At 49.1% G+C, this 24,096-nt stretch overlaps 2 protein-coding genes across 3 annotated transcripts; one reads left to right on the plus strand and one right to left on the minus strand.

Moving 5' to 3' along the window:
• Positions 1–12: 12 nt before the first annotated feature.
• Positions 13–5,488, plus strand: slc22a15 (solute carrier family 22 member 15). Its single transcript, XM_030106341.1, has 13 exons — positions 13–169; positions 1,047–1,172; positions 1,257–1,389; positions 1,486–1,650; positions 1,729–1,858; positions 1,953–2,013; positions 2,241–2,401; positions 3,232–3,372; positions 3,485–3,570; positions 3,832–3,940; positions 4,016–4,088; positions 4,583–4,741; positions 4,819–5,488. The coding sequence occupies exons 1-13, from the start codon at positions 86–88 to the stop codon at positions 4,846–4,848; spliced, it is 1,458 nt and encodes a 485-aa protein (XP_029962201.1). The 5' UTR covers positions 13–85; the 3' UTR covers positions 4,849–5,488.
• Positions 5,489–9,017: 3,529 nt separating this feature from the next.
• On the minus strand, positions 9,018–23,219 carry bmpr1aa (bone morphogenetic protein receptor, type IAa). Of its 2 annotated transcripts, none has more exons than XM_030106337.1 (13): positions 23,040–23,219; positions 14,735–14,812; positions 13,424–13,661; positions 12,665–12,827; positions 12,480–12,582; positions 12,263–12,362; positions 12,083–12,170; positions 11,873–12,008; positions 11,456–11,648; positions 11,064–11,361; positions 10,664–10,839; positions 10,431–10,561; positions 9,018–10,335 (listed from the first exon to the last, which is right to left on the minus strand). In XM_030106337.1, exons 3-13 carry the CDS (start codon positions 13,488–13,490, stop codon positions 10,210–10,212), a joined length of 1,581 nt encoding a protein of 526 aa, XP_029962197.1. In that variant the 5' UTR covers positions 13,491–13,661; positions 14,735–14,812; positions 23,040–23,219; the 3' UTR covers positions 9,018–10,209. The 2 variants fall into 2 exon arrangements, with proteins under 2 accessions (XP_029962197.1, XP_029962198.1); XM_030106338.1 differs by having other exon boundaries at positions 22,931–23,219.
• Between the last annotated feature and the right edge of the window lie 877 nt (positions 23,220–24,096).

Genomic DNA, 24,096 nt, shown 5'->3' on the forward strand with positions numbered 1-24,096 from the left:
CCGCCACCTCCCGCCCACTCCCTCCTCCCGGTGACGGTGAACCGGAGAGCCGCCGCCCGGGCTCCGGGACGCCGCGCCTCCGCTGATGGATCTCGATGAAGCCTTCCGGACCGTCGGGGAGTTCGGTCCGTACCAGAAGCGGGCCGTGTCGGTGCTGCTTCTCATCCAGGTCGGGAGGAAACGTCGTCAAAGATCCTTCACGAGTCGAGATGAATCACCGCACAAATCCTGTTTGCGTTACGTGGCTTTAAGACGCTGCTGGAGGCGCTTTAAAACAACTAAATTCAAAAACTTGCCTCAAAAATGTGTTTTATTCGTACTTACCATTTAAATATTTCTTGGTTTATACCTAGCTTAAATCGCACCGAGTTCGTGTTTAATCATGCCAGACTTCGTTTCGAAAACAGCCTAAATAGGTTTCTTGCTTGTGGAGAGGCTATTGGTTAGCTTCAGGTAACAATTAAACGTTTTCACGGAAGTAAATGAGATTCTTTTACATACGGCTCAACGTCCAGATCGCAAATCAACGTGTAAATCTTTGTTTTGAATCATTTTAGCATTCCAAACATCGACCACGTCGCTTCGCTTGACAAAAAGCAACAGCTTGAACGCTGCTGAAAAGTCACATTTTTAAACCTTTTATTTTTACCTTTTAATTGGAAAACGGCCGAATTCCTCACAATGTTACACTTACATGCAGAAATGTGAAATTGTATCCCCCACTTCTTCGTATTGTCCTGTAAAACATTTTGTATAAAATGTCCACTTTTTTAAAAGAGGTTCGGTGAAGCGAAACTGACATGGAGCAACCAGAATGTTGATCATGTTAAAAGTAGCGGAATTTCCCCCCAAGACTGGTTTCATTTACACGAAGTCCTGTTGTTTTCCTTTCAGTGATATAGGAAAATAGTCTTCCTCCATGAACCACGAACACATAGCGTCAGATTCAGCTGAATTTTCTGCACATTAGTTTATTGCTTCTGGTGTCACTGATGTTCCAGGTGTTGCTGCTGCTCCAGGTGTTATTCCAGGTGTTGTTGTTCCAGGTGTACATGGCCTGTCAGTCCATGTTGATCGTGCTGGTTGGAGCGACCCCGGAGGAGCGAGTGGAGCAGGAGGAGCCGCTTCAAGTTGCTGTGTTTCCTCAGGACAGCGACTCCATCGTGACGGAGGTGAGGGTGGAGGTGGAGGTGGAGGCGTAGGCGTAGGCGTGGTCGCTGCCTCTCCTTCTGAAACTCCTGCTCTCGGCTCCTCAGTGGCTCCTCGTCAAGCAGCAGGCCTACAAGGTCAACCTGGCCGGGTCGCTCTTCTTCGCCGGGCTCCTGGTCGGGAACGTCGTCTTCGGCCCGCTGTCCGACAGGATTGGCAGGAGGCCAGTCTACCTGACGGGTGAGGTCAGAGGTCATTCCAGAGGCTTCCCGTGTCGGAGCGGTCTCCTGTTCGGAGGTTAGACTGACCGGTTCCTCTCCCCTCTCCGCTCCTCAGGCCTGTTCTTCGAGGTGCTGTTCGGCTACATGACGGCCTTCGCTCCGAGCTACGAGGTCTTCGCCGTGTCTCGCCTCCTGGTGGGCGTGATGAACGGCGGCATCGGCCTGGTCTGCTTCGTCCTCGCTCAGGAGTACGTTGGGAAGTCGTACTGGGCCATGACCGGTAGGGGAACGCCGCAGACGTGGCGCACGGCGTTCAGGGCTGCCTCGGCGAGCGCTGACCTCTGACCCCCGGTTTCAGGGACCTTGAGCAGTATGACGTTCGCCGTCGGCATCGCCCTGTTCGGAGCGCTGGGGTACCTGATCCGGCCGTGGAGGAGCCTCGCCACAGCGGCCAACTCGTCCGGCGTCCTCTTCCTGATGCTTTCTGTGTGAGTGGCGGCCGGACTGGGAGGAGGAGGAGGAGGAGGAGGAGGAGGAGGAGGAGGAGGAGAAGGTGGTGTGTAACTGTGCTCCTCCCTGCAGGACGCTGCCGGAGTCTCCTCGCTGGCTGTACTCGCAGGGCCGGACGGAGCGGGCTCAGGAGGTAACGGTCCAGACAGTCCAGAAAGCGGCGCTGGTCTCCTGAGGACAGCCCCGTCCTCGGTACAGAACTAGAATTAGTCGCTGCTGCCAATCACAGCCAGCAGCTGGGTCCTGGTGGCGTCCGGTCTGGGTAACCTGAAGGTTTTCGTGCTGCCATGACTCTGAAACTGCAGTAACTGTAACCGAGTTACTCTGTTGCCATGGAAACGGTGCTCCCTGTGTCGTCAGGTGCTGCGCTACATGGCGCTCCGAAACGGCAACGCCGCCAACAACCTGGTGCTGCAGGGCGTCAAGCCCGGTAACCATGGCAACGGCGAAGGGGCCGGCGTCCTGCAGCTGGTGCTCCACCCAGTCCTCCGCCTGCGGACCGCCGTCCTCATGTACGTCTGGTGAGTGTCCGCACGCGACAAGGCGATGACGATGCTGGTGTCAAATTACACACCCGGACGAGAGCCGTCCACGGATTTAGAGTTCTGACAGACGAGATGTGAAGAACAGTTCAGGACTAGTTTTCACCTTCCTCTGTGAAGAAGCTGAACCGTAACCACCAGCTTGCTTCAGCGCCTCTCAGACTCAGGCGTCATTCCCACACAGTGGAAGGAATCAGCCTTGGTTACTTTCCCCAAAAAACCTGGAGGACTCCAGAGCAGTGGCCCTGGTTCCTTCCTCTGCACGGAGAGAGTCTGGATCATCAGCTGAGCTGGACGGTGAACTGGATCCACTCCAGTTTCCCCACAAAACCAGAAGCGGTCCTGAAGATGAGGCCTCGCTCTTTCAGATACCGTCACCAAACAGCCGGACCGACACGGCTGCACAACAGGATCTTTCATCAGGCCTGTTCTCTGCCGACACCGCCGCCTGCAGCAGGGAGGAAGTGACTCACATCAGCCACATCAGGAGGGCCACACCCTGCTGTAACTCACTGCAGCTCCGGGAGCCGGGGTCCTCAGAGAACAGCCCAGACCTGCTCCAGCCCCTGGGGTGGGGTGGGGGGGGGGGTGGGGGGGGGGGGGGGGGAGCAGGAGGAAACGCCCGGGGACAGAGGCTGACAGCTGCCTGGTGTCCGGCCAGCGGACCGGCGGCTCCACCCGCGCAGAAAACTCTGCTCTTAGCTAGTTTTCAACACAGTGTTCTAAACAGGACTTAGAGGTTGTTTTCAAGTAGTTTAAAGGTTGTTTTCTACTTTGTGTGTATGTGTGTGTATGTGTGTGTGTTGCAGGTATGCGTGCAGTCTGGTGTATTACGGTCTGACTCTGGGAGCCAGTGACACTTCCGGCAGTCCGTACAGGAACATCGCCATGTACGGCCTGGTGGAGCTGCCAGCATACCCACTCTGCATTTATTTCATCAACAAACACTGGTCAGTCAAACACACACACACACACACACACACACACACACACACACACACACACACCTTTTCCCTTCCTGGTGTGTACATACAGGTGAAATCTGAGCTGTGTGTGTTTCAGGGCCGGCAGGAGGAAAAGCATGGCGGTGTTCCTGTGTTTAGCCGGCTCCGCCTGCCTCTGCACCATGTTCATTCCTGAAAACACAGGTGACACACACACACACACACACACACACACACACACACACACACACACACACAAACGTTATCACTTAAACTGGCGGTGTTTCATTTGCCAGTTACAAGACATGAACGTTTTTTTCAACGTGTTCCTGTTTTCTTCCCATTTAATGTTGAAATGATGTACTTTGTTGTTCAAATTTAAACTGTGTGTGTGTGTGTGTGTGTGTGTGTGTGTGTGTGTGTGTGTGCGTGCGTGTGCGTGTGCGTTTGCGTGTGTGCGTGTAGGGACTGTGCTCAGCGTCACCTCCCTGGCTCTGGTGGGGAAGCTGATGGTGAGCGCGGCCTTCAACATCGCCTACGTCTACACAGCTGAGCTCTACCCCACGGTGATCAGGTGACTCCCCCGAGCAGATCAGGGTTTTGTTTGTTTTTCAACGGGAGCTCGGTGTGACGCCTGTCTGTGCCGCAGGAACGCCGGGCTGGGAGTTTGCTCCATGTCCTGCAGGGTCGGAGGGATCCTGGCGCCGTTCGTTCCCTCCATGGTAAAACTGAGACACACCGCCAGCCGTGACAGCTCCAGCTCCAGCAGACTACAGGGAGCGTAAAACTACAGCAGAACTAATTAGTAGCAAAAACAAAAGTACAGCAAAAAAATTACAGCCTAAACTACCACAAATGACAAAAACAACAAACCTACAACAAAAATGACTAAAAACAAAGTTACAAAATCCACAACTAAAACTACAAAACTGAAAAAAACAGAAAACAGCTCAGCAGAATTTTACTCTGGACACTTTCTTCGTGTCTTCAGGTGAGCTTTAGATCTGACCTCTGACCTCATTTGATCCCTGAGCAGCAGAGCTCTGTAAAGGCGACGCTGCCCCCTGCTGGTGGTTCAGGTACACAGCAGCTTTTAATCAACAGCAGATTCAAACTGAAACATGTTGAAGAGACGCCGAGTTTTCAAGAATGACATCGAAATACACCAGATACATGTCTGTCTGTCTCTCTCGCTCTCTCTCGCTCTCTCTCTCAGCGCTCCCTGCACTCGTCCCTTCCCTTCACGGTCTTCTTCTTCAGTGGTGTCTCAGCCGGCTGTCTGGGTCTGCTCCTCCCTGAGACGCTCCTCAGACCGTCAGCGGAGACTCTGGAGGAGCTCAGCAGCGCCGCGCACGGCCGCGTTCTGGAGAGCAAGGTGAGCGAAACGAGCGCTCCCGCTGCCCGTGGAGGGGCCGGGTGTTGAACCCCCTCCCTCCGCCCTGTCCTCCGCAGCCTCTTCTGTACGAGGACGACCACAGGTGAAGCCTGGCGACGGAGCTGCTGCCGACCCGGCCCTCCGTCAGGCCCCTGAGCTCCAGGTGGAGGTCAGACTCGGACCCAGCAGAGGAGCCCTCCTCTGAAGAACCCGCCGGTCCGGATCTGCTCCAGGTGCGACGTTGGACCCGGAACCTCTGACCAATCCCAGCTCTCCTCCAGCCGGACTCGCCGTCTCTGTAGTCTCACCCCGGACCAACGATTGGTCACCGGGCCACCGGTTGGTCACCGGGCCACCGGTTGGTCACCGGGCGGATCTACTGGCAGATTGTTGATGCTCAGCTGCTGAAAACATCCGGAGCCAGACGTCTTCAACGCCCTCCGCCGGTCAACCATGTGCAGACTCGCTGGACGTCGTCCTGGACTGAAAGTTCCGATTCTTTCTCTGAACTCTACTTCTGTCAAAGTGAAAGTTCCCCATAAAATCACTGAGTGAAAGTCTTGAAGTAACTCATGGAAAGTGCTTGAGAATCAAAAATAAAACTGAAAATCCCCAAAAAAGTTGCTTTTTTTCCACTCTCTCTCTCTCAGGCTTCCTTTATCGGACAGGAAGTGTGTCTGGTCACTTCCTCATGCGTTAAAAATCTCCCTCCATGTTTCTCAGAGAATTACTTCAGATTGTTTCAGCTGTGTATTTTTGCCAAGAGACACTTTCCATTTCCCACTTCAACATCTAAAAACACAGCAGATTCAGTTCTTGAACTTGACTGGCGCTAAGAGAATCTACAAGATATAAACCCCGCTACTTGGCAGAAAGTGAAACTGGCTTGGGAGAACGATCTACGCATCACAGCGTCAGAGGAAACCTGGAAACACTCCGCAGAAGGCTTCGTACATCCTTCAGCGTTAAACATGGGATGTTTCCAACAGGCCAACCCTCCTCCAACCCTCCTCCAAGCAAATGTGGAGGAAACCCTGTTTCACTGATCAGTGAAACCTCCTTCGTTTAATGAACGGGTCAGAGCGGTAGTTTCTATGATTCCATTAGGAAAGCTGAGGTACAGTAGAGCTCCACATTAATATATCTAACCCTCACCTCATGTCTGATTTTTGAAAGAAGACTCCCCCCCCCGTTCATTATCTGTTTTTTTCTCCTCCCTGTGCTTCACATTTGGAATGTCCTTACCTTCCCATTGTTTTTATCTTTCTACGCCTAAGGGATGAGCTTGTGAAGCACAAGATCCAGAATGTTCCAAGATGTTCCAGCTGATGTATATATATATGCGTGTGCACATGTGTGCACTTTCACTTTTATGCGTGCCTCCATGGGAGACGTGGAGACCACGGTCAACACCGCAGGAGGTGAAATGCTGAGATTATATTACAAGTGCCGTGAGTTATGGAAGATATTAGTCTGTCTGGTTTATTTGAAAATAAAGGTTCCTTCTTCCTTATGTGTATTTTTTATAATAATTTATTGTCATTGAATTTTTTGCTGCCTTAACTGAGAAGTGAACCGTCGTATACGGTCGCTTGTTTTATAAAAGTCAAAAAGGATAAAATGGCCACTAGGAGAACCAAGAACACTGTGAGTGTCCTGATAGAGTGAAGCTTTATTCTCCCTCCATCTCTCAACTCTCTTCACCTCTTGCTCCCTCTCTACTCTCTTTTTAATGTTTAAAAAACCTTTAAAAAAAACTTTCAAAAACTCCCTCAACCAGAAATAAAGCCCAGAGCCCCGGTACCACAGAGCAGAGCCCCGGGCCAGCAGGCTGTCCAGCACTTCCTCAAGAACTACAGCTAATTACTGCAAAATGTAGCAAAATTCTGCTTTTTTTTTTAACCTGAAGTACAGATATACACATGTGGTCAAAATTGTTGGTGCCCTTTGTTTAGAGAAAGGAAAAATCCACAGTGGTCAGAGAAACAACTTGGATCTGACGAAAGTACGGTAATAACAGAATTCTATTAAATTTAACCAATGAAATTCAGACATTGCTTTTCAACCATGCTTCAAAGGAATTATTAAAAAAATAAATAAACTCATGAAACAGGCCTGCACAAAATAGACTGTACCCTTAACTTAGTATTTAGTTGCACAACCTTTTGTTTTGAGGCAACCACTGCAATCAAATGCTTCCAGTGACCGTCAGCGAGGCTCGTGCAGCTCTCAGCAGGCGTTTCAGCCACTCCTCACGAGCAAACTGCTCCAGGTCCTTTTCCAGACGGCAGGCTTCAGCTCCTAAAGACGCTGGACAGGACTGAGGTCAGGACTCATAGAAGGCCACGGAGGACAGTCCAGTGTCTTCCTCTCAGCCATCCTCGGTGTTCGTATCTGTGTGTTTTGGGTCGTTGTCCTGCTGGAGACCCAGGACCTCGACTGAGACCAGGCTTTCTGACACTGGCAGCACATTTCTCTCTAGAATCCCTTCAGAGTCTTGAGATTTCATTGTACCCTGCAGATCCCAGAGCCCCTGTGCCGGATGCAGAACATAACAGCCTCCTCCATGTCTCGCAGCAGAGACACTGTTCTTTTCTTCATATGTTCATTTTTCCCTCTGTGAACGTCGAGCTGATGTGCCTTGGCAGAAACTTCCATTTTTGTCTCATCTGTCCAGAAGACATTCTCCCAGAAGCTCTGTGGCTTGTCGACATGTAGTCTGGCAAATTCCAGTCCGGCTTTTTTAGGATTTGTTTTTAACAGTGGTGTCCTCCTTGGTCGTCTCCCATGAAGTCCACCTTGGTTCAGCGATGGACGGTCAATCTGACACTGATGTTCCTTCAGCTTGAAGTTCACCTTTAATCTCTTCCCCAGGGTTTCCGGGCTCTTTCATTATCCGTCTCTTTGATTTGTCCTCAGTTGTCCTCCTGCGTCCAGGAAGGTTGGCTACAGTCCCGTGAACCTGGAATAACATGTGCAGCTGCAGTCACAGCCTTCACCTTTAACATGCTGGGCTATAATTTTCTGTCTAATCTCCAGAGACAACTCTTTCCTTTGCTTCCTTTGGTCCATGTTGAGTGTGGTCCACTTCCTGTGACTCCCTGTCGCCCCCTATAGGAGCCACTGACTTATTACAAGATTGTGGACACACCTTGGACTGACATGCCCCTTTGGTACAGGCATTTTTGTTCAGGCCTGTTTGAGTTTATTTTCCTAAATAATTCTGTTGAAGCATGGTTGAAAAAGCAATGTCTGACTTTCATTAGTTAAATTTAATAGAATTTTGTTCTATTACTTTTGTCAGATCCAAGTTGTCTCTCTGATTTCAAAGATTCAGTCAAGTTAAAATGTGCTTCTCATTTTCCCTCAGAGCAGCTAAGAGGTGGAGGTTGTTGCTTTGTGGAGACGAACTCACCGTTACCTGGCCTCAGTGTAACTGAAGGTGAAAGGTCAAACGCCATCCTCGCTAATACACCGAAACTTCACGCGAGCGTGAAATACTTACCGAGTGGTTTCTCAGCTTCAGCAGCTTTAATTGAAAAAGGAGGAGAGCGCACGCTGACAGTTTGTGTACTAAAATAAGGTTATTTACTTAAAAATCGGTACATTGGACAGACTGTATACAGAGTTTTCATTTCCTTGGTAAACTCATAAGGCACCAAAACAACTGAACAGATTCTTCCTGCAGGGGGCGCTCGCCACACCAAACCACCACCTTCTGCTCTTAAATAGCAACTGCAGGAGCGTTTGTTTCATCCACACACTCACCAACAGGTTGACCCCACGTTAGCATAGCTTAGCACAAGCACTGGGAGCAAAGGGAAGCTGCTAGCGTCAATCCAAAGTTTGTGAGTTTGTGCTAAGCTACGCCAAACGCACGGACCAGATTCCCAAATTATTTTATTGAGGAAGAAAACGCACCTGAAAGAAAAAAAAAATAAAAAACCTCGTCGAAGTGCGAAGCTGTTGTTTTAAAGTGAAGCCAAATCAAAGACAAAGCAAACAGGAAGTGAGATGTGACCAGCAGGAGGCGATCAGGAGCAAACGTCCAATCCAACAAAATAAAATGTTTAAATTTAACAAAAAAAAAAAAAAAAAAAACTTCAGCAAGTAAAAATCTTAATTCCGGATTTGTTAAAAGCTTTTACCGGAAAAGTTTTTTTTAAAATCACCAAAAAGTTCAGGAAATGAGAACGTGAAATTAATCGGCTAAAGTCTAAATATTAAACATGTTTTCATTTTAGGAGAAAAGTAAAAAAACTGAAGGATTTTCATCAAAAATCAGGATGGATTTGTCTTTAAATGAGAACAATTGTTTTTTTTTTTTTTTTTTAAGTTTCCTCTGACGAACGTTGCAGGTCGAAACTCTTCACTTCCTGTTTGCTTCGCTTTGGTTTTTCCTCACTGACGAAGTTACTCTGGAACAAATGAAGAACATGTTAATCTCACTTTGAAGCTCAGAAACCATCTGATTGGAGGAGGGGGACCTCAGTGGGCGGAGCCAAAGCAGGAGAACCAATTACAGAAGACTTTTCACTACATTAAGGTTTTAACAAACATTTTGAGCTGAAAATTCAACTCTTTATTTTTATACCACCAAACGACGCAGTCATTTCAAGGAACTTTTACAGAGAAAATCCCAACAGAAGTCACATGGCAGACTTTGGCCACGTCTTTATTTTTTGGTGGCAGTTGAGCTTTAAAATCGTGACGCTGCTCCAGTTAAGCCCCGCCCACTGAGCGGATTCCTCCAATCGGTAGCTCTTTCCAGCTGTCAATCAAACGTGCGATACGAGACAAACAGGACGGCACACGTTGAGGTGACGACTCCCCGTCCCCCCGTCTGTCCGGAGGAGACGCGGTAACCACGGCAACAACTTATGTACACAGTAAAGTTCACGTTATAATAATAATAATAATAGTACCTTTTTTCTCTTTATAATTAACTCTACTGGAAGAGTGGAGATACATTTCAATATGGCAGGAGGAAGTCAACATACAAAATAACTTGGCATTTCTCAAACGGGAGGGAGAGGAAGAGGAGGAGGAGGAGGAGGAGGAAGAGGGGGAAGGAGTCAACACATACAAAATAACTTGGCATTTGTCAAACGATGGGGAAGGGGGAAGAGCAGGCGGTGAAGGAGGATAAAGAGCAGCGTGGCTCCTTAAAAAAAAAAAAAAGGTAAAAGTTCATTTATGATAAGTACCCGAAGCTCCGCCCCCTTTCAGCTCCTCCCAGTGTCATTTCATCATGTTGTCCGGCTTTCACAGAAAGCGTCAAACCCAGAGAGGAGGTGCAGGAGGAGGAGGAGGAGGAGGTGCACAGTTCAGCCCCGAAGCGGGTTTTACCTCCTTCATCTCCTCCTCCTGAAGATGACGAAGATGACGGAGGATGGGGCGAAGGCGTGTGGAGCAGGAGGAGGAGGAGGCCGAAGAGGAGGAGGAGGAGGAGGACGAAGTGCGGGCGGTCAGATCTTGATGTCCTGTGATTCCACCATCTTGGCGAGTGTCTTCTTCACTCGGAGGATGGTGAGGCGGGAGGCGGGGTTGTGAGCCCAACACTCCGACATCAGCTTCAACATGGCCCGAAGACACTGCGGCAGGAAGACAGGAAGTGAGCGAAGCGGCTCACGGAGTTCCACAGGGTTCTGTGTTAGGACTCGTGTGTGTGTGTGTGTGTGTGTGTCACCTCGTCACTGTTCCAGCGGTTGGACACGGTGGGTCTCAGACCTTTCACACAGACCACCTCCAGCATGTCCTCGTAGGACGGGTCAGAGGGAACCAGGTCGTAGTACGGCAGCTGGTAGTCCTCCACCATACCTGCAGGGGAGCGCACGCACACACACACACACACACCCCAGTGTTAGACACGCCTCTCACCACACCCCCTGGCTCTGCGCCGGCCGCGGCCCCTCCCCCTACCCCCGGTGATGCAGCGCCGGGACATCTCCCACACCACCAGGCCGTAGCTGTACATGTCGGCCATGATGTAGGCGTGGAAGTGGTTCTTGTTGAGGCTCTGGTCCAGGACTTCGGGGGCCATGTAACGTCTCGTTCCCACCCGGGTGCTCAGGGGGACGTCCACCTCGTTGGTGTCGCTACGGCAACGCACACAACACAAACCCCTGGTTACCGTCTGTCCCCAAAACCCCTTTAGTTCTTCAGTCTGGACTTCATTTGATTTTTGTTGACAATAAGAAAAAAGCCTCATTAAATCAATCTGAGCTCAAATGTTTCTGAAGTTCTCATGATTTTCTGTTAATAATCAATAATCAATAAGATAAATTAAGCAGAAAAAGGAGGAGCAGGTTTCCCGGGGCACCTGTTGAACTTGACGGCCAGGCCCAGGTCTGCGATGCAGCAGGATCCGTTCTTCTTGATCAGGATGTTCTTGCTCTTCAGGTCCCGGTGGGCGATGGCCGGCTTGCCCTGCGTGCCGTAGATCTCGGTGTGGAGGTGGCAGAGGCCGCACGCCGCCGAGTACGCCAGGCGCAGCAGGGCGGCGGCGTCCAGCGTGCTCACCTTCAGGAAGTCGTACAGAGAGCCGCTCTCGTGGAAGTCGGTGATCAGGAAGAGCTGCGTGAAGGCGCCGGTGCCCTTGATGTCTGCAGCGATGAAGCCTGGAGGAGGAGGAGGAGGAGGAGGAGGAGGAGGAGGTGAGCTCCACACACATCCACATGGCACTCTGCACCACCGAAGGCCCGGCTCTCGTACCCAGGATGTTCTCGTGCCTCATCAGCACCGTCTGGTAGATCTCCGTCTCCCTGAACCAGCTGGCCTCCTCCCGGGTGAAGAACACTTTGACCGCCACCTTCTCCCCTCGCCAGCGGCCCAGCCACACCTCGCCGTACCTTCCTTTGCCGATCTGACGCACCATCTGGATCTGCTTAGCGATGGTCCTCTGGACCTGAAGAGACAGGGACAGCCGGGTGAGACCCTCGTCCACACTGCACGCCTCTTCGTTTCTATGACAACAGTTCCAAACAGGACCAACAGGTCGGTTTTGAACCTGTCTTTCCTGATTCTGGATAACTACTTATTTCACTTTAAGACTACAGAAAGACATCAGCTCAGAGTCAGGACTCCACATGGGGACAGGAGGTGGGAGGAGGGTGTGTTTGCAGCTCCTACCAGCAGGGGGAGCCCTGAGCCACTGCCTGAGCTCTGGGACTGGTGGATCAGGTCTTTGAGAGACTCTCCCGCAGGGATGAAGACCTCCTGCTCCAGGTCTTTGTGGTAGCGCTGCCGTTCGCTCTGCCACTTGTACCTGTCAGACGGCGCACGGGGTTAGAGAGGGCCGCCGGGCGTGAGGCCGGCCGGGACGTTGGTTCGAGGCCGTACCTGAAGTAACAGACCACGGTGACGCAGATCAGAGTGCAGCAGCACACCGTCATGGAGATGAGGAAGGCCAGCCAGTGAGAGCTGCTCTCTGTGGACGTAAACACAGCATCATCATCATCATCATCATCCCCATCTTCTTCATTCTCAGCCTGTGGTTCAAGAGCACATGAGGGGCAGTACCAGAGGGCTCCTGCGGGGGCAGCGTGGGCTGCAGGTCCCTGTTGCAGAAGTCTGTGTTGCAGCACTCGATGGTCCTCCTCGTCTGAGCATTGGGAGAGTCCTGTCAACAAACACAGCAGCCAATCAGAGAGAGGCCAGCGACACAGAGGGGGTTTGTGTGTGTGTGTGTGTGTGTGTGTGTGTGTGTGTGTGTGTGTGTGTGTGTGTGTGTGCAAACCTTGCATTGGAAGTGTGACCCTTCGTACTTCATGCAGCCGGAGGTGAGCTGCACCTCTCCGAGCTCGTCCTCCTCGATGATGGCGAAGCACTGACCATTGGTCCTGCAGACGGACACAGGCGTTATTTAAGCCCCGCCCCCGAGCGGTGTCACAGGTGTCACTGAAGCCCCGCCCCCTGACTCACTGGCAGGTGTTGTTGGTGGTCTCGTCAGGACAGTGTCCAGAGCAGTAGCAGCTGAGGAATCGGGGGAGGTCCTCGGGGGCGATGGTGGAGTCCTCTCCAGGCCTGCGGGCCTCGGGTTTAACCCCAGTACCCTGCAGGACGTGGTCCGGGTTCTGACCTGCAGCTGGAGGGAGAGGATGTCACAGATGATCAGAGGCTAAACATTGATTCTGCTGGTTCACGTTGGCGCACGCAGGCAGGCTCACACAGGAGGAAACAGGCTCACTTTCACATTAAGGGACATTTCCTCTGAACAATGACTGTTTGGAGCGTTTAACACTCGTACAGGAAACGCTCGAGTGGCCAGAGGAAGAGCGAGCGGCAGCAATCAGCTCAACAGCTTCCTGCAGCAGAGGGAGTGAAGGAAACGCCGCCGGGCTACAGCCGATGATCTGCAGCTCCCGACCCGAGGAGACGCTCCGCTTCACCTTATATTTATTCACTGAAACCTCCACCGTGTGAACCTGGAGGACTTCGGAGAACTCATCACTTTCGGCTGATTTGATCTCTGTGAGCTGAAGTCTCCATCAGAAGCATACAGGGTTCGGTGTGAAGAAGAAGAAGAACAAGAAGAAGATCTCGTCCACACCACAGCAGCAGCTGAACTGCAGACACCAGGCTGGATAAATCCCAGCCTTCACGGTGTTCGCACCAAATTCAGTTTGAGCTTCATCAGCTCATCTCCGTCCGGCACCGTCCTGAGGTTGGAGCTGAACTCACCTTCAGCTCCGGGGGTCAGCAGCAGAACCAGCGCCGTCACCACCCAACACCAGCAGACGGCCGCCATCCTGCAGCGGCCCGGCGGGCCCCTCGGGCTGAGGGCCGCTTCCGATTGGTCCGAAGACGAGCGCACGACCTGCAGCAGGAGTCCGAGGGGGAGCGAGGAAGAGGCGCGGGAGGAGGCGAGATCACAATATGTGCTCCTCCGGTGTCTCACTGGATCCGAGGGTCCAGAACCCTGAAGAACACACACACACACACACACAAACATCAGGACTCTGACTCCTTCTGCTCGGTTCAAACTTTAAACTTTCATCATGTTTGAGGCGTTTGTTAACAACATGAAGACGTTCAGGAAATCAACACCATGGAGGAGGACAGCTTCACACACACACACCCTGCGGCTTGTGTGTCTTCGCTCCATTTACAGGAGCAGATAACACACAGACATTCAGAGGGAGGACAAGATGAGACACGCCTCCTCGTCCTCCCCCACACACACACACTCACTCACACACACACACACACCCAGTGGTTTCAAACTTCTCAAATCAGTGACATCTGAAGGTGTCGGATAACTCCTCTTCCTCTCTCCTCCTCGTCATTCGGTCCTCCCTTCCTCTTTCTGCCCCGTTCACCTCCTCCTCTTCGTCACCCTCTCTCCCGTTACTCCTTGCTCTCCTCCTCTATACATCATCCACCCCCCCCCCCCCGTCCCTGTGTGTGGATGAAAACAGAGAGTAGCTCACAGACACTGAAATATTTTAGGTTTTCTTTGCATGTTTGGAAGATTTCTTGATTACAGTCGTTCAACATCGCTCTGCTGTAATAATACCAGTAGCAGTATCAGGAGGAGACAGGTCCTGCTCTGTCCCTGTGTCTCTTTAACCGGTTCTCATGTCCAGAAGAGGCGTCTGTCTGTTTTAGGTTTGATGGCTCAAACTGAGTTGGAGTGTGTGGTTAATGAGATCTGCATCCTGCTCTGCTTTTGCTCCATGTGTCTGTCACTTCTTCTTCTTCTCTGGTTTTCCACCACGCCCGCCCTCCCTCCTCCACCGCCGCCCCCGGTCCCCCTCCTGCCCCCCGGCCCCCTCCTCCTCCAGGCGGTCTTTCACGGAGGCTGCAGCTCAGACTTTCTGGCTCCTTGCGCATTGTTTTCTGCTCTCCTCCTCCTGCAGGCTGTGGATTAGCATAAGAATACCCAGAATGCCCTGGAGGAGGAGGAGGAGCAGGAGGAGGACAGCGCCCCCTGGAACTACAGCTCAATGCAGCACAGTGGTGAAGGAGGGAAACCTTGGTGTGTGTTTGTACCTGGCTGCAGACTCCATGGAATGACAGCGTCTGCGCTCGGCTCCATGGGAAATGAGAAGCAGGTCAGAGCTTCATCACCTGAAACATGAAAACATCCAGAATGTAGAGAACGCTTCAACTGTCAGATCGAGAAGAGACTGAAGGAGAGGACGAGGGACGCCCTGCAGGTGTCCCCCCCCAAAAGAAAAGGTTCATTCTGCTTCAGATCTCCATCAGCTGATCAGACCTGAGCTGCAGTCAGCCTTCAGAGTGAAGAGCTGGGCGATGCGACTGCAGGCCTGACGGAGAAGCTCCAACCTGAGAGAATCTACCGAGGAACAACAAACACGCTCCATCAAATGCCGACGGTCTGGGTTCAGGATCTGAACACAGCAGCTCGGTGGAAAAATGAAACGAGCTGCTCTTCAAACATTTTTGACCCTGAATGTTCAAGAAACAATCTGTAATCCTGCTGCTCTGCTACAACCAGAAGGCTGGAGGAAGGTGGTGTGTGTGTGTGTGTGTGTGTGTGTGTGTGTGTGTGTGTGTACGGTCCATCGTCTGCAGCAGCGTCCACGTTTTGTGTGCAGTGGAAATCAGAGTTCTCCCTCCAGACAGACGACACGTAATTTAATAAAAGAGCGCAGTGAGATCACCAAGAGGAGCTCAGATACAATCTGAAGCACGCGCACACACACACACACACACACACACACACACACACACACACACACACACACACACACACACACACACACACACACACACACACACACACACACACACACACACACACACACACACACACACACACAGTCTCAGATTAACTGTCTTCAGCAGTCACATGAGCCGCCTCTTGGTTTCACTGTCTCCTCCCCTCCCAGATGTCCAGGTGTTCATATTGAGCGCCTCTCTATCAGGTGGGGGGGGGGGGCAGATGTTTACATCTGGGCTATCGCTGCTCGGCCTGCGGAGCTTCCTCACGTCACACTGACACACACGTACCCAGACCAGGCTCACCGAGCAGCAACACGTCTTTCAGAGACTCCGGCATCAGGCGCCGTGTGGCGAGCGCTCAGCGGGCCGGAACCACACAGAGCATCTGAAACCACCTGGCGAGATCAGCAGGACCGTCTGACCTGATCTGAGGGACGGACTGCAAGTAGATCAAGGACCAGACCATGTCCCAGTTTACAGTCGTTTACAGAGCAACAGTTTTCTTTCAACCTGATTGAAAAACATCTGCGTAAACGGACGAAATATGAAGCGATCCACGTTCAGTCCTGGTCCACACGTGGAGCCGATCATTCGGTACCTGTGACATGAGCTAAAGGTCGCTAAAGATGTTTAGCCTTGCAGTCAGCAGTCTTCAGCCCTGAGCAGAGTGTTTTTATCAATGGACACCTGCTCAAACATCTCCATAAACATCTTCGCCAGCCGGTCGTGGTTCTCTGGTAGTCTAACAACTCGCCATCTCTGCTCTCCAGGGTTCCCTCTCTCTGGGTTTTTATTAGAGACTTTTTCTAAACAACCGTCCAGTTCTTCTGCTGGTGTCTGACTTTCCTAATTCCTGCTTCCTGTTTACTGCGCATGTCATCGCGTCACTCCGTACGAGGGAACGCACGAGCAGAACGACTAACCCGCCTGTACAACGCGATGCGCCGCCTGCTGCTGTTTATAAGAGACACAAGCGGATTATCGATCGGCGCAGACGTCCTCATACAATCGGATCCAGAACATAATCTGCTTCGATTGAAGCTGCTCGACTCAGGTGTTTATATGGCACATTTACATTCTGCTTCACCTTATTAATCCCATTATAAGGAGGATTTTTTGGCCCATGTAAACGTGGCCAGACACCCACTAACTAACAGCCAACAGAGAAAATCAGAAAACCAAAAAGACCACCACAGACAGACTGCTACAGACATGTGTGTGGGTGTAGTTGCTTTTTCCTTTTTAACTTCGTGACCGGTCTCAGCCCATCTTCAAACAAATATTTTCTCCTCATATGTTCTATAAACGCAGCGCAGCACAATACAGGCTCCATAACACACAACGAACACATTCCACAGTCAAGTTCAAGGTTTAAATTCATTTTTCAAATCATTTAAAACATTGTGTTTTGAATAAAAGTTACACTAAAAATCACAGATCGCTTAAATAAAGGTTTTAAGAAGCAGGATGTTGAGAAACAGGAGGCGAGAGGCCCGTCTGTCAGACGCTCCTTTAGCAGGTCAGAGGTCAGAGTGATGGAGCACCAGCAGGGTGGTGGATCGGTGTGAGGAAAAGTAAATCCTCCACAAGAATGAGGAGGAAGTGTCTCCGCCGCAGGGACACACACACACACACACACACACACACACACACACACACACACACACACACACACACACACACATATACAAACACACACACAGAGACAGACAGATAGCCAGAGAGAGACACTCACACAGAGAAAGACACACACACACACACACAGAAACTAATCACATACACACTCCCTGGAGTGTGTATGTGATTAGTTGAGGAGAATAGAGAGGAGCAGAGGGTGTTTGAATTATTCAGGGTGAGGGGCCGGTATATTTAAAGCTCCGATCGATGGCATCAGGAGGACGAGTGGAGCCGGAGGAGGAGGAGGAGCAGGAGGCTCCGACCTTCATCAGACGTCACGACAGAGAAACTCAAACTGCGGCACACACTGATTTCACTGGAGTCTGAGTTTTCCTTTAGCGTCCTGCCGCTGGCGGACGCTGTGGAGGAGTTCGAGAGGAGTACTCGAGTAACACTGCAGTCTGAAAGCAGCACTCTGAGCGAAGATAATCTGTCCTCTACTCCCCACTGAACAAAGCACACCACATCACCCTGCCGCCGCTCGCCACACCGACCGCCACACAGCCACACCAGGGCCCAGACGCTAGCACAGGTGCTGCTAGCTGGTCATGCTCGGGCTAGTTTGACACGTTTGGAGCTTTTCACCATCCGCAGCTCAAAGATCTGCTTCACCTGAAGCTCTTCAGGTTTCTGGAATGGTCTGAACTAGGGCTGGGCGATATGGCAAAAAAAATGATCACGATTTTTTTTTTCATATCATTCGATCTCGATTATAATCACGATATGTTATATTGTTTTTAAACCAGTTTTAAAGCATCTGCACTGAAAACTAGAAGTATAGAATAGTTAAACATTTTATTAACAAACAAAGTAAATAGCAATGCAAATTAAATAATATAAACATAGAAAAATAAGAACAATTTCACTTAACAGTGCAGTAAATGGAAAAAAAAAATCTCGCACCAAGATAATAAAATCTTGCGATGCACCGTTTTTTTTTTTCAGTAAAAGAGAAGAACTGAACGATCGTTAGTTAAACTGTATCACAAGTAGTTCCTACTAAAAAGACCAGATTCTTTGCGGATCGGTGTGCTAGCAGCGGTATGCTAGCAGCGGTGCGGGTGGAGCAGCCTTTCCTGTCAGCAGCAGCCTCATCTTAAGAGGATAACGCCGAGGCATGGCTGACTTCATCTGCTTCGCTGCCCTCGGCTCCACGTTCAGCTCCATCTCTGGTTACTTCTCAGACAACTTTCAGGCGGAAGTTGAGCAGGAAAAAGCCGACTTTGATTGGCTGTGGTCACGCACATTTCTGCCTTGTCTGATCGAGAAAATGTGCTCACGGCTGATCACCGTGATCGACTGGAAATTAATCGCGATCAATAATCACGATCATATAATCGCCCAGGCCTAGTCTGAACACACTGTGGTAAACGCTCACCTCCAGAGTTCTGCAGGGAAGCTAAATGCTAACCGCGTGATTCCTTCTGGGAGGAAACAGTCTTTAAAGTCTGAGACAGTTGTTGAACTGAGGCCTTGTTCCCATGACGCCTGTAAGCGAAAAGACAAAACTTTTTACGGCCCGACAATTAAGAGTCACGACGAATGGACCTTTTTGAAAACGCTTGTGCTCCATCTCCATGGAAACGGAGGCCAACGCAACTGCGTGGAAACACTCGGGCTTCGTGTAAACCAGAGTTTTCTGAAACGACACATAAAAATGCCGAGACAGTGTCGTGTAAATGGAGCTGTGAATTCTGACAACCGTGAATGAACAATTCCCCTGAAATTCAACAGAGCTGTAAAAAGGGAGGGAAACTATCACGAAGCGAAACCACAAAAATGATTCATTTTAACTTAAATCGTTGTGTTAAATAGGCATGAGATGAAAGACTGGTTTCAGGACTGGTTAAAGATGGAACTGGTTTGGGATGAGGGTCAAGAAAATGGATCTAGTCTTCCTCAGGACAGGCTCTGAACTGGAATAAGAAGTGGAAGGATCTGGATTCTAGTCGTGGATCAAGGTTGTCATTTTTTTCCCCCCACAAATTGTTCTCGTGGATTCTCGGCTTCATGAAATCAGCTTCCTCCTCCGTAGGTCCTGAGGTGAACGGTGTGCAGTGTGATGATGGCCGCTCGCAGGTTCGATCCCTGACTCCCCGCAGCAGTTCACCTTTGCCACACATCCAGGAAGGAATGAAAACAGGACGATGCAACAGGAAAGAAAACATCTCTGAAGGATGATGAGGAGGAGGACAAGGAGAAGGACGAGGAGGAGGAGGAGGAGGAGAAGGAGGAGAGGGGAGAGGAGGAGGTAAAGAATTGTCCCTCTGTGTGCTCAGCTCCTATTTACTGCCTTTATCTGCAGCAGCAGAGAGGCAGGACGTATGGAGGAGGAGGAGGAGGAGGAGGAGGAGGAGGAGGAGGAGGAGGGTGGATTGCATGTTTTCCTCTCTGGCTCAGCCACTCTGTCTCCAGGCCGCGGGGGGAGGAGGGGAGGAGGAAGAGGAGGAGGGAGGCCAGAGCCAGGCAGACAGAGCTGGAGATGTGAAACCTGATCTCCTTCCCTCCTCCTCCACTGCCACCTCGCCAGAGAGCCTCCGAGACTCCCGCAGTAATCCGATCCTCAACTCCCAGACTGGAACCACACTCCAGGAGAGGGGGGTGGGGGGCAGGAGGAACAGCAGGAGCAGGAGCTCCAAGCTTTCTGAGCTGTAATGAAATGCGGCGGTGGAAGTTCAGTCTGACGTGGATCAGATGGTAGGAGGAGAACGGAGCCGAGTTCTACTGATCCAGTTCACTCTGTGACGGTTCTGGTTCCATCTAGAGCCTGAAACACCTTCTGCTCATGTCTGAGAACATCAGCAACACTAAAGCCAGTTTCATATCTGTCCAACAAAGAGAACATTCTGACACCGTCATATGCAGGCGGGATGCAGCGACACCACGAGTACGAACCCTAACCTCTAGCTACCTGCAGACACTGATACCGAGTACTTATTAAATACTATAGAGCCTAGTTCGTGGTCTGTTATCTGACGAGACAGCAAGTCACACCTGCATCAGGGAGCCTGTTCTGAGTTCGAGGTACTGGTTTTACTACATCCATCATTTACATCCAGAACAACATTTCCTACACCATCATCTGCAAACAAATACCGAGTGAAGCATGAAAAAGGGCATGGAAAAGGAGCTGACATAGAAGAGCTATTTGGAAATATTCAAAGTTAAACAACAGGGGCGATTGACCTGATTCACGACATTTTCCGGGTCTTCAATCAGACTGAGCACCAGGGCAGCATGACAATCTGAATCCGCTGTAATGAATATTATTTAAGTTCTTAATCTTTAAACTTTCTTCATTCTGGACAGATCTGCGTCACCGGTGAAATCACAAAAGGGGCGGAGCCTGCTGCACACCTGAATCTGAGGGTGGGCGTGTCCAGGACCCTGAATTCAGGGGTCACCAGAGGTCACATGGTGAGGGTGGGCGTGTCCTCACTGGAAAGTTTTGGCCAATCAGAGGACAGTACTGTGATCTGATCTGCTGACAGGTTGACGGAACGATCACAAGCATTCCGTTCAGAAGACATGTCCATGGCCCAACGGCGACACACACACACACACACACACACACACACACACACACACACACACACACACACACACACACACACACACACACTTGTTCTAATGTAAGTTGAACAAAGAACATCTGGAAACACTTCAGAATACTGGAAAATTTTGAGAATATCAGAAACACTTGACGCTACTAAAAATATTTAGGAATGTCAGAAACACTAACACTAATGGAAATTCTGGAGGAAAACTGGAAACATTTTGAAGCACTGGAAACATTTGGGAATACTGGAGAACATCGCGAACACAGCCGTTTGCGGCATGATGAGTTAGCATTGTTAGCAGTGAGTTAACATTTGTTTGCAGGAGCTTCTGAAGCTTTGATTGTTATTTCAGTCACACAGATCAGAGCTAGAAGCAGGAATGTCCAGCTGTCTGAACCACACACACACACACACACACACACACTCTTGATGTTCAGTATTGTCACTGATTATTAGTTCCCTCTCAAAATGAATTCCATTGTTTCTGCTGTACATACAAAACTTCAACATAAGGCCTGGGGACTACATGTGGCCCATTAGCACTGCCTGAGCGGCCTTCTAAATGTCACCTGGGAAATCCCCAATCAAATAAAAATTAGTGATGCTTTATTGCATATGGTCATATTTTAGAGTTATTATGCTATTGAGTGTGTTTAACACTCTGCTGGGAGAATTAGTATATTTAACATAGTGATCATTAACCAAACTCAAAATCATCAAAAATGTAAACTTGATCTCCAGACAAAAATGGAAAGATGCAGAACAGTAGCTCACAAAAACAAACCCCCCAAAAAATGCTGTGGCATTTTCTTGGCAGATGATTCTAACTGGGCAAAAATCAAGTCAACTTAATTAAGTCTTGTGTTGTTTTTTCATGTGGCTCTTTGGGAAAATTGGTTTCTCATCCCTGATCTGCGATGTCAACACATATCATCCAAAAATAAAAAATGATAAATACAAATTTCAGACGAAGACAAAGCATGCAAAAATAATTCAATATAGAAGTTAAAAAAAATGCAACGTGCAACCTACAATGCAGCAGAGTTGTTTGGTTGAACTGATCAGTTCTGCAGGAACAGCAGATCTGAAGAGTAGTGGAGTAAACTGCTGATCCAAAGTAACCAATTACTATTTTACTGTATTAGTCACTGCAGATATAAAATAATTAGTTACAAGTAATTAGTTATTTCATTCATCACTGCAAATACAACGTTAATTATAGACTTTACTAGTCAGTGCACTAGAAATAAAAGCTAGAAATAAAGCAATTTGTCACTTTACCAGAGCCTGCAACTAAACAATGACTAATTACTTTATTAGTCACTATAGATCAAAAGTAACTAGGTACTTGATGTTCATCATGTTTAATATCTCATATTAGTTAAACTTTTTACATTTTATGGAGGTCTGAGATGTTTGACTTTCTGTGCAGGAATAATCAACCTTTCAAGGTTTAACACTGTGAAACAAATCAAAGCTCATGCTAACAGTTAGCCACCGTGCTAACCAACAACAACAAACTGCTTCCAGAGACGAGTCAGGAACAACAGAACACTTTGGATCAGAAACAACGGAGCAGCTTAAACATTTACAACTTTGATTTTACGGCTTTAAAGCAGTTTTACGAGTTTTTGACCCGTTTTTCTGTGCCGGTTGGAAGCTAGTTCACGGCGGCTAAAGGAAAGTTTGAAACTTCTAAAACACGGAAAAAGGGGAGAAAGTTAGTTGAAATAAAATCTTCGACTCCAGTTTAAAGTCGAATTCTATCCCGGTTTTAGCATTTTCTGCGATTTATATTCGTGTATTTTTGTGGAATTTGAAGGGAAATGTGCGCTGTGCGAAGCTAACAGGAATGTGGCTAACGAGCTGTAAACAGTCTGCGACGTGAGCTGACGACAAAAGTCTGAAAAATATGTCCGTAAAGACACGGAATTCACTCCAGAGCATCCGGAAAACACGTGAAAAGGCACAATCCGAGATTTTAACCGCGAAAAGCCCAGTTTGACATCGAAATACACGGGAAATTAACTTTTTTCCCCCAACGACATCAAACTGATCCGGATACGTCTATCACCTGGCGCCAACACACACACACACACACACACACACACACACACACACACACACACACACACACACACACACACACACACACACACACACACACACACACAAATGAAATGTTGCTAAAAATCGGGTGATTTAACTATTTAATTAAAACACGCAAACACGTATGAGCTGCGTTGACAATCAGGCGCAGTACCGTAGAGTCGCGGCGGAGGTCTGACGGTCTCCAGTCGGACAGAATGCGGGTGTTCCAGCAGGTAGTCGGAGGTCGGAGCTAAGTTTTCTTCTTTTCTTTAAAATTTTACCTTGTGTTGTTCTTTATATTCTCCCGTTCCGTTAAAGTATCCTCTGGGCTTTTCTTCTTATCTTTTCTCAGTTAATTCATCGTCTCGGTCCGGGTCCACTCTCCGCCGCAGGAGGCCGCGCTCAGCCTCCGCTGTCCGGGCTCCGTAGTCTTTCCGTCGGTCTGCGGTCCGAAGAGGCTCCGCGGTGGAGGGCAGGAGCCAGAGCCGAGATCCTCTCTGCGGGGAAGAGCGCTCACTCCGCTCAGCGTTTCAACTGCACCTCAGACTTCTTCAACTGATCCATGTTGTGAATTCCTAAATGCTACTCTTGAATAAAATTAATAAATGTGCATTTTTTTGTTACCACGTAAAGTTTATGTCAAAAACTATTTATATGATGAATTGATTGATTAATATAATTTTCTGTAAATTACAGAATCTGAAATTATTTTACATTTTAACAGTTTCAGTGAGTTATTTTTGTGAAAACACCTATCAACAAACGTTATAACGTGACAGATTGTTATTAGTAGTAGTAGTCGTAGCTGTAGTATTAACTTTGCAGATGAAAGCTTACATCAGGTGTACATGGTTCAGTTTGTTCCCTTTCTCACATTCCAAGCTGGAAAACGGAGTTTGAAATGTTTCAGAGTGAGACCTCTTGTTCTTTATTTCATCCCTCTTTGACTCCAATCACTGTCCCAGACAGCAGGAAGCGCTCAATAGGCGCCTCCTGGCGGCCACGAGGGAAACTACAGCTTCTTTTATAACAAGACGAAAAAATAATAATAAAAAAAACGCAATAAAACAGCAAAAGAACATATAACAAAAAAAAAAAAAAAAACTCATCAAAACACAAGGTTTTACCTATCTTGGGATATTTATTACCCCAATACTTCAAAAGATGTATAAAGCAAATTTTCAACCCCTTCTTAAACATATTCATAATGATTTAGAAAGGTGGACACCTCTCCCACTCTCGATGCTTGGAAGGGTCGCACTGATCAAGGTAAATATTTTTCCCAGGCTCCTGTACCAATTGAAAATGGTCCCAATTCTTTTAAATAATCGCACTATC

This window comes from Salarias fasciatus, chromosome 13 (assembly GCF_902148845.1).
Source record: "Salarias fasciatus chromosome 13, fSalaFa1.1, whole genome shotgun sequence".
Lineage (NCBI taxonomy): Eukaryota > Metazoa > Chordata > Actinopteri > Blenniiformes > Blenniidae > Salarias > Salarias fasciatus.

Bases quoted from the DNA above. Each gene is read 5' to 3' on its own strand.
- slc22a15 (XM_030106341.1), top strand. From the start codon at position 86: ATGGATCTCGATGAAGCCTTCCGGACCGTCGGGGAGTTCGGTCCGTAC. The intron at 3,571-3,831 runs GTGACACACACA...GTGTGCGTGTAG, and splicing joins GTTCATTCCTGAAAACACAG to GGACTGTGCTCAGCGTCACC. The intron at 3,941-4,015 runs GTGACTCCCCCG...TCTGTGCCGCAG, and splicing joins CTCTACCCCACGGTGATCAG to GAACGCCGGGCTGGGAGTTT.
- bmpr1aa (XM_030106337.1), bottom strand. From the start codon at position 13,490: ATGGCGGCCGTCTGCTGGTGTTGGGTGGTGACGGCGCTGGTTCTGCTG. The intron at 12,828-13,423 runs GTGAGTTCAGCT...CTCTCCCTCCAG, and splicing joins GCTGACCCCCGGAGCTGAAG to CTGCAGGTCAGAACCCGGAC. The intron at 10,562-10,663 runs GTAGGGGGAGGG...GCTCCCCTGCAG, and splicing joins CCGGCGCTGCATCACCGGGG to GTATGGTGGAGGACTACCAG.